We start from the raw sequence: 9,720 nt of genomic DNA on the forward strand, positions 1-9,720 counted from the left end.
ACACCATTCATATTATTATGATGTCTTAAGTTTCTGTCTCTAGAAAATGAGACATTTTCAGTGGGAATTGGTTCAGTGTCTGTTTTAAAACTAACATTGTGCGTGTGTGATTTTAATTTCAGTGAAAGGAAAGCGGGTCCAGCCCTCTTGGTCTGCACCAGCAGGAACAGACGTTCCCCAACTTCTGCTCTACAACAGTCTGACAAGAGCAAAGGTAGGTTAGAAACAAGTTGTTGGGTTATCATTTATCAATCATTAATCAATCATAATTTATGTTGGAAAGAATAGACTTCCTTACAGAGAACAGAAATCTTTTAGATTGACTGCAGTGAATACCTCTCATTAATCTTCCCTGAGCATCTTATCGTTCACTGTAACCTCAGCTGGAAAGGGAAATTCTAGTTCTATCTAGTTTATTCTCAGTAGTGGTGAAAGCCTCAGCTCATTAAAGTCCATTGTCTTTATGTTTCAGGAGCCGTTTGTTCCCCAGAAAGGGAATAAAGTGTCATGGTACTGCTGTGGCCCCACAGTGTATGATGCCTCACACATGGGACATGCCAGGTAAACAAATTAAAGCGATCATCATGTCTAATCATTTAGCTCAGAACAGTCTCACGTTTGTTTTAACAGGGTGTCATTTTAATCTTTCTCTTTCCTAAGATCCTACATATCTTTCGATATCCTGCGAAGGATACTGAGGGACTACTTCAAGTACGATGTCTTCTACTGCATGAACATCACAGACATTGATGACAAAGTAAGTATGGGGTTTGAATAGGGCTTATTCTTCATTGGTTTGTACTTTATTTTTTTAATTAAGTTGGCAAATAAACTTGATTTTTTTCTAAACTTTGCCTTAGTATAAACCGTTTTCTCTCATAACCATTTATCTTTCTGTTAACGCTGTCATAAAACGGTAGTTAACAGAAGATTAAAACATGGCAGCAGAACCAGAACAAATACATCATATCCTCATTTTCTATACTACATCTGAAATGAAGGATAATAGGTCCTGAATAAAACATTTAAGACATAATAATAGTCATTTTAATTGGTTTGTAGTTGAAACTGGATCTACTCAGATGTATAATTAGTCCCAATGTAATTCAGTGGTCACCTGGAAGATAATTCCACTTCTCACATGAAATAAATCATGAACAAAAGGGAAGCATCACCAGAGAAGTATCTGGGTGGTTATAACATTTATATTTTCACATTTAAATTATGTATTAATGATAATGATAATGATGATTCAATAAAAAGGTTAATTTTAAGCGACCAGTAACATCTCCACAACTGCACATTTGAAGATGGTCTTTTTAGTCCATGGATAAGGACAAAGTTGACATTATACTTACTTTTTAAAACGTTTTTGGCAGCTGATGGCTTCATGTTTGTATCCTTGTCTTTCAGATCATTAAACGGGCCCGGCAGAACTACCTCCTAGACCAGTACAAGGCAAAGCAGCCGCAAGCTGCTCAAATACTGCAGGATGTCCTGAGCGCCAGAGGGGTGAGACACAACATTAAGTTAACCTTTGATACAATAATAATAATAAGCCTCTGTGTCTTAATAGATGGCGCTGTTGACAGAGGAGGACTGAATAAAAAAAATCAGCTCATATGTCACATATCACAATGTGCGTTAATTTAGGGTGATTATTTATTTGATATATTTAGCTCAGTGTTTAGATCACGGTAAACAGTTTGTTTAACCGACACAAGCCTGCATTCACTTCCATATTGTCCTATATTTAAACCTATAAATTAGTCTTGCGTCGAATGCAAAAATGTTGAACAAAATTAATGAAAAAAAATGTAGACAATGTAACTGAGTTTAGTAATAACAGGACCACCGTAGCAAACCTCCGTCCTGCAGCCACAGCGAAGCTCTGTCGACCTTTACAGAGACAAGTTTACAGACAAGTTTTGAAGAGCATCAGATCAAATGTTAGGGAAGCACGTCACCTGTGAGTAGGAAGCACCAGCTTTGATGCTGTAGAGACGGCTCTACTTTGTCTCAGTTTAACTGTAGAACCTAAAAACATCAGGCTACATGAAGTTTCTCTGTAGGTCTGTGTTTTCACTTAAATCCTCATGTGTATGTGTTTGTGTTTGTGTGTGTGTGTGTGTGTGTGTGTGTGTTGATTCCTTGGTTTCCAGCCCTTTCAGGCCTATTTGGCTTCGACCACAGACCCAGACAAGAAGCAGATGCTGGAGAAGCTGGACGTCGCCGTCACCGCCGCTCTGCAGCCCCTGCAGGCAGCGATGGAGAGCAAAGACCAGGCGGTGCAGCCTCTGGCGGAGGTGAGACTGAGCAAACAGTCTTTATTGTAAATCCAAATTTAAATATGAATTTCCTTTTTCTTTGGAAAGAATGAAAATATTTCTCATCTTTTCTGATTTAAAATTATGTGTCGACATAGGAGTGTATGTATGTAAGTGTGGTCTAGAAACAAAATGTTTTTAGCTGTAGCACAAGACAAATGTGTTTGTGTTTGACAAATGTCTAAGCATGAGCAGTGTTTGTCTTATCTTCATCAATATGAAGATAAAGAATATAATGTATATTGATCGATAAGTTACTGAGTCAAAAAAAATACTACTAATAATTTTCCTTTCTTTTATTTTTGTCTTCCAAGGTGCTGTTGGAGAGCTCCAAGGACCTGCTGGCTGACTGGCTGGACAAACAGTTCGGAAGTCAAGTGACAGAGAACTCGATCTTCTCCATCCTCCCCAAATACTGGGAGGGAGAGTACCACAAAGACATGGCAGCCCTGAATGTGAGTAGAAGGGAAGCTTGAATATGATAATTAAATGTTATCATATTTGGACTTCACCCTCGCTCCAGCCGGTCATGCGCAGATCTTGTTGTTGACACATCGAAGAATATAGGACGTATATGTCATATCTGAAGCTTTTAGAAAATGCAGCAGTCTCGTGGTGAATGTCGTGCTCTGTGACCTCCAGGTTCTTCCCCCTGATGTCCTCACTCGGGTCAGTGAATACGTGCCTGAGATTGTGGACTTTGTGAAGAAGATTGTGTCAAATGGTTATGGGTGAGGAGGAAGCCGCCACTGTCGGCAAATTACATCACTACCCAGATTCTCAGTGTCAGCAGTGTTGTTTTAATTGTTTGGTTTTGTAATGTTCTCAGGTATGAATCGAACGGTTCTGTGTACTTTAACACCTCGAAGTTTGACGCCAGTCCACAGCACTCGTACGCCAAACTGGTGCCTGAGGCGGTCGGAGATCAGAAAGCTTTACAAGAGGGAGAAGGTACATCATCATGGTTCAATTTTTTTATTTATTTTTTTATTCCTGAAGCCCTATGTGTATAATTCTTACAGTTACATACATTATGAAATCATATAAAAACATACGCTGTAACATGAAAGCTGAAGACGAAAGTTGTTGGTCTTAACTTTAAGGGTCAGTCGTGTTGCTCAGGTTGTTTTCAGCTGGTCTTTGTTCTCTCCGGCCCTGCAGGTGACCTGAGCATCTCAGCCGACAGACTAAGTGAGAAAAAGTCCCAAAATGACTTTGCCTTGTGGAAAGCCTCCAAGCCAGGAGAGCCTTCCTGGGACTCTCCATGGGGGAAGGTGAGCGTTCACTCTTACTTTAGGTGTGTGTTGTTAAGATGACTTGTAAGGCAAACCTGGACACCCCATGTTAGAGCCCCCACTCTTCACACTCCCAAACATCTCCTGATTCCAGCTGTTCAAATGCAGAGAACTGTTTTTATTTCTTTGTCATGTTCATTGTATATTATGGAAAAATTGTCCATTAATATGTTTGTTTTTGTTCTTTGTCGTGACAGGGAAGGCCGGGCTGGCACATCGAATGTTCGGCCATGGCCGGCTCTATCTTGGGAGAGTCCATGGACATCCACGGCGGCGGATTCGATCTCCGATTCCCCCATCACGACAACGAGCTGGCTCAGTCTGAGGTGCAGACGCAAAGTCTTATTCTCAACTTACTGAAAATATATATGTGTATATGAAGTTTGAAACATGAATTCAGGTCATAAAACACATGAGTCATAACAAACAGAGAAAAACAGTCTAAATTTTTTTTTTTTTATGCCTTTATGATAGCACAGTAAAGAGAGACAGGAAATGGGGAGGCAGAGAGAGGGGGAATGACATGCAGTAAAGGGCCGTCCGATGTGGGATTCGAACCGGGGCCGACTGCAGCGAGGACTGTAGCCTCGACATATGGGACGCCTGCTCAACCCACGGCGCCACTCGAAGCCCCTAATGGGATCTTTTTTTAAGCAATCTCCAGTCACAGAGAAAGTAAAATCGTTGTTCCCCTCACAGGCTTTCTTTGAGAATGACTACTGGGTCCGCTACTTCCTGCACACTGGGCACCTGACGATCGCAGGCTGCAAGATGTCGAAATCTTTGAAGAATTTCATCACCATTAAGGACGCCTTGGCAAAGAACACAGGTGACTCATCTGGCTCAGCAGGATGTCATGTTGTAGAAAACTGATTTTACAAATGATTCAATCTGAACTGAAAGTCGTTCAGAGAGAAAAAGTGAAAAAAAAAATAACATTGCAGATTATGAACTCAGAACTATAATATTTAATAATGTTCAGATTCTTAAAGGAAACATTGTTGGCCCTTAATATGAGATGTAAAAGTTTTGTTCATTGTATATCTGGGAACTTTAAGTTAAATATATATATATATAGATGTTTATTATGATTTGTGGCTTATTATTATTATTTGCTTAATTACCACATTGAGGTTTTGTGTAAATCAAAGCAGCACGGATGTTTGGGATCATGAAAAATATATTTTAGTTTCTGTTTGGAGAAGAAATATGGGGGGAGGGGAGGAATAAAAATGTCTCAAATAGCCTTTGGAGATAAATGATTATTTTGTTACTGTGTGGAGGCGGTAGAAATAACACTTCCTCTGTTTGTCCTGCAGCTCGGCAGCTCCGTCTGGCCTTCCTGATGCATTCCTGGAAAGACACCCTGGACTATTCTTCTAACACAATGGAGTCGGCCGTCCAGTACGAAAAGTTCATGAATGTAAGACAAATGGGCCTTTTTTAGTTCAGCTGTGGTTTTAATCCTGAGATCTGTCTCTGTTTTGTGTTGATCTGATTTATGCCATTTTCATTTAACAGGAGTTCTTCCTCAACGTAAAAGACATCCTGCGTGCTCCGACTGACATCACCGGCCAGTTTGAGAAGTGGGAGGCAGCAGAGGTGGAGCTTAACAGCAGGTAAGAGAGCAGATAAACCTTTTTAACAGATTTAACCTGCTGAAATCTACAGAAGTAGGATCAAAGTAACTGTCACAAAAAACACTTCTGAAGGTGCTAATACAGAAATTCATGTTCAAGTTCAAGACTAAAAGCAATGGTTGCTTTTGTTGTCCAGTTTCTATGACAGGAAGTCAGCCGTCCATGGGGCTCTGTGTGACAACGTGGACACTCGTACCGCCATGGAGGAAATGAGGGTGCTAGTCAACCAGAGCAACAGCTACATCGCCAGCAGGAAGAACGCCAAGCTGAAGCCCAACCGCCTCCTGCTGGAGAGCATCGCCGTGTATCTCACCAACATGCTGAAGGTGAGCGCGGTTTTCACCATCGCTGCCTTTATCCTCCAGACTCTGCTCTCCTCATAAATATAGAAACAACTGTAGATTCTTACTGTTTATTCATTCCAGGTGGCGTGAGCTTTAAATAAATGTCTAATTTCAATATGTTTCCTGATTTTTAAATATGATCTGATGTTCTGTATTATATAAGCGGTGGATGCATTGAACCCACTGAGATGAGTCTGTTGTCATGTAGGTATTTGGAGCCATTGAGGGATCGGATCCTGTAGGTTTCCCCATGGGAGGACAAGCTCAGAGTGTCGATGTAAGTGACGAGACACTTCACATGGACCGAACAGTAGAAATGTATCACGTGACTCTGTTTTCTGTGAAGCAAATGTGTGATTTTATAGAACTTAATGTAAAACTGAGCAGCATCAACTATCTGTGAAATCATTTTTTCAAGCTGCTGATATTTAAGTGACATTGACTGAGATATTGTATTTTCCAGCTGGAGAGCACAGTGATGCCGTATCTCACAGTGCTGTCAGATTTCAGAGAGAGGGTCAGAAAAATCGCCCGAGAGCAGAAAGGTAAGAACCTGCGTTTAAAATCCAACAGGTGGCAATATTTCTCTTCTCCCTTTGTCTCTGCTTTAAATATGACTTTTACATCAAATCAGGGTCTAATCAAATCCCTTTTTAAAAATCTGATCCAGTGACGGAGCTGCTGCAGCTCTGTGACGTGGTCCGTGACGATACGTTACCGGAGCTGGGAGTCCGACTGGAGGATCATGAAGGTAACGTAGCTTTCAGCTTTCAGCTTTCAGACTTCAGTATTCTGTTTTCTAAAACAGAAATAAATGCCACCTATGTAGTTTTTTAATAAAAGAATATTCACTTACACGTTACAGCTTCGGTCCATATTTTGTACCAGGTTCAGTTAATTAAGCAAGAGAGGATCGTTTTGTTAAAATAAGCACAAACGTGATTTAAACAGAACAGGACCGACACGGTAATACTTAGTGTTTTTGTAAGAATTGTAAAGAAGTAAAATGAAAAATAAAACTGCTTGTTACAGGCCTGCCTACAGTGATGAAACTGGTGGACAAGGAGACATTACTGAAGGAGAGAGAGGAGAAGAAGAAGGTAAGAGGCGTGGGGGTGCTTATTTTAACTGTGCCCACATCCATGATATAATCACAGTGATTACTAAGCGATTAGAAATGAAAAACCTGGGAGCGTTTCTTCCTATTTGACACATTAAACCCTGCTCTGATGGAGATGCTGATCCTTCCTTTGTCACATTTAACTGCATGAACATCAGAGAAAAACTAGATTATCTATGAACTGTGGTTTTCCTCTTTCACAGATGGAGGAGGAGAAGAAAAGGAAGAAAGAGGAGGCTGCCAGGAAGAAACAAGAACAAGAGGTCAGTCAGACATATAACAATATATATTTTATATTCATTGGTCATGTGATCTATGTATATATATTTATCACACCTGTGAAAGCTCTTGTACTGAGTGAACCTGAGGAAGCCACAGGCGAAACGCCTCGTTGGCTCTCAATAAAAATCCCAGTGAAGTCATCTCAGCGTGCGGTGGTTAAGTTTGATTTTCACTTCAGTTGTCCCTGCGACCAATCAGCAACTGATCGCTGATATTGACTGTGCACTAGTAGTTTGGTTCACCATTACTCATCACCGACTCACTGCTTTTATTGTTTCAGATGGCTAAACTCGCCAAGATGAAGGTCCCTCCATGTGAAATGTTTCGCACAGAAACAGACAAATATTCCAAGTTCGATGAGACGGTAAATCTCTCGGCTGCTTCTCACTCTGACTTTTGAAGGAATTGAATTTAAAGCATGACAAGGTGAAGAACACCAGAGGGTTAATGAAGGAGGATTTACATTACAGCCACAGGTTTGACTGACCTGCACAGGGGAAACTCTCTTTAAACCTTGGTTGTACACTAAATGAATATGGAACTTGGCAAAATTTGCACTGCACCAGCATGAAAACTTGACTAACCACAGTTAAATGTTTTTTGTTTTGTTTGTTTTTGGTGTTCTTGTTGTTAACAGGGTTTCCCCACTCATGACGTTGAAGGGAAGGAGCTCAGCAAAGGCCAAGCCAAGAAGTTGCGCAAGCTCTATGAGACCCAGGAGAAATTGCACAATGACTACCTGCAGATGAACCAAAATGGCAACTGATTCTGTTCAGACTGTCCAAGCCATCCACTCTACAGAATACCTACACAATAAATGTTAAGGCCACAGATGCTGGGTCATCGTTTGTCTCCTGATTATCTGGTTCGGATCAGAAAACAACAGGTTTATTTGTTTCTTTTTCTTTTATAGAACAACGGTTAAAATTGACACTTCAAAACCAAATCTCATCGTTCATAATTTCTTTTTAAATCGGGGGGGGGTTGGAGAGAGCAACATTAAGGAGACGTCCTCCTTGTTCTGTTTATGTCTCTTCATCTCTTCACAACAGCAAAAACAAGGCTATAAATGAAGTGAGGTTTGAATAAATGAAGTGACACTGAACAGATGGGTGACAGATTAAAGAAGAACCTCAGAAAGTTGTTTATTCATCATAAGCCTCCAGCGCAGGGTCTGTGCTGCGTGTCCAGGTGTCTGAACTTGGATGGATGGAGCACCATTCTTCTAAAACACCTTCTCTCATTTGGTATTTTGTTGTTTGCTGTTGTTCCAAAGTCCCCCGTTATATTTCTCTTCAGGTTTTTCCTTAATTTGTCACCCGTCTGTATCTATATTTAGACTTGGCAGAAGGCACTAGAGCTGCAACGATTATTTTAATCATCAATTAATCTGCCTGTTGTTTTCTCCATTATTTGTTTATAAAATTTGAGGAAATAGTAAAATGTGTGTTGTGTGAGGTGTCCAAGATATTATGTTTGCAATCTTCTAACTGACGCATCAGTGTCTCACGCTGATGACGCTGAAACCATTCTGTGTTAATCAATTATCAAAATGAATGCTCATTATTTTTTTGTCGATCAATTAATCGACTAATCATTGCAGCTTTAGAGGGACCTTTTGATTAAAAATCAGCACCTGACCATTACTTTTTTTACTGTGATCGTTGCACCCGGTGCGGTGCATTTTTTCAATCCTTTTATTTCTTTTTTCCAGGAATGTTGCTTTATACAACCGATAAATTAGTAACTGAATAAAAAGATGTTCTTTTTCATAAAAAAATCACCTTCACTTAATAATATCTGGGAATGGAAACCTATTGTACTCGCAAAATGCTAACCAGTATTTGCAGATACGAGTGAAAAAGATATAAATAAAAAATAACATTTTTGTCTATTCTCCCGTCACATAAATAAACATTCATTGCCTGATATTTGCAATTCACAAAAAAAAACCATTTCTGTATTATGCACAAAGGCTGATCGCCAAAGACTGAATTTGTAATTTGTTGTAACTTGTCAGTGTGTTGATGGTGATTACTGTACAACAATATTATCTATACTTAGAATATTTCACATATTTACATCAATCTTCTGTGTTTTTGTTTCATTGCTCTTTTACATCTTTGGTAACTTTACTGGATTTATATCGTCTTAAAGGATAACGCCTCCAGTATTCAGGACTACTTTTAACTGCAGGATTAATACACATATGACAGATTTCGACATTGAAGCTCTATGGCATAAAGGAATAAAACTTATCGAACAATACTTATTAGCAGAATAAATTCATTCTTTTGCACTTGAAGAATATCACCAGACTTGTACTTTAAATCTGGGGCAGCTCTTTTCTCATCATACTGGGAAAATATAACTTTGTTATTGTTGTCTCTCGCGGCTTGAGTGAAACCACGGGAAGAGGAGCCGTCCATTAGGGTTGTGTATTTTTCTACTGTTCATGTATTTGCTGTGGCTGCAGCAACGCTCTCACATAGGAAGATGCTCCAATAAAGAGGCAGTGAGTGTGACTTGTTCCTTTCAAGAAATAAAACTGGTCATCCTTGTGAACTCTTCAGGCTTCAGGAATGTTGACTCATAATGCCCAGTCATTACTGCAGTGGCTGACATTACATTATATTTATATTTTAAAGAGGAACACCAGGTAAGACAGATGGATGGATGTTATTAGTTAATCAAGTAAAAGACATTCAGACT

The 9,720-nt window shown here is 39.8% G+C and overlaps 1 protein-coding gene across 3 annotated transcripts in view; it reads left to right on the forward strand.

The window, feature by feature from the left end:
• The window catches only part of cars1 (cysteinyl-tRNA synthetase 1), a 13,722-nt gene extending 4,189 nt beyond the window's left edge, over window positions 1–9,533 (forward strand). For all 3 annotated transcript variants that reach the window (XM_023401684.2, XM_023401683.2, XM_023401682.2), the window contains 21 exons: window positions 123–214; window positions 473–561; window positions 661–757; window positions 1,414–1,512; window positions 2,163–2,306; window positions 2,642–2,782; window positions 2,970–3,058; window positions 3,157–3,278; window positions 3,489–3,601; window positions 3,820–3,948; window positions 4,322–4,451; window positions 4,942–5,045; window positions 5,144–5,241; window positions 5,399–5,588; window positions 5,815–5,883; window positions 6,070–6,151; window positions 6,277–6,357; window positions 6,639–6,706; window positions 6,930–6,989; window positions 7,289–7,372; window positions 7,646–9,533. In XM_023401684.2, the coding sequence (XP_023257452.1) occupies window positions 123–214; window positions 473–561; window positions 661–757; window positions 1,414–1,512; window positions 2,163–2,306; window positions 2,642–2,782; window positions 2,970–3,058; window positions 3,157–3,278; window positions 3,489–3,601; window positions 3,820–3,948; window positions 4,322–4,451; window positions 4,942–5,045; window positions 5,144–5,241; window positions 5,399–5,588; window positions 5,815–5,883; window positions 6,070–6,151; window positions 6,277–6,357; window positions 6,639–6,706; window positions 6,930–6,989; window positions 7,289–7,372; window positions 7,646–7,774 (2,210 nt within the window). In that variant the 3' untranslated portion in view covers window positions 7,775–9,533. The remainder of the gene's footprint in view (window positions 1–122; window positions 215–472; window positions 562–660; window positions 758–1,413; window positions 1,513–2,162; window positions 2,307–2,641; window positions 2,783–2,969; window positions 3,059–3,156; window positions 3,279–3,488; window positions 3,602–3,819; window positions 3,949–4,321; window positions 4,452–4,941; window positions 5,046–5,143; window positions 5,242–5,398; window positions 5,589–5,814; window positions 5,884–6,069; window positions 6,152–6,276; window positions 6,358–6,638; window positions 6,707–6,929; window positions 6,990–7,288; window positions 7,373–7,645) is intronic.
• Window positions 9,534–9,720: the final 187 nt, after the last annotated feature.

Source organism: Seriola lalandi, unplaced genomic scaffold (genome assembly GCF_002814215.2).
Source record: "Seriola lalandi dorsalis isolate HSWRI2012SDOR001 ecotype SW California unplaced genomic scaffold, Sedor1 jcf7180002053712, whole genome shotgun sequence".
Taxonomy (NCBI): Eukaryota; Metazoa; Chordata; class Actinopteri; order Carangiformes; family Carangidae; genus Seriola; species Seriola lalandi.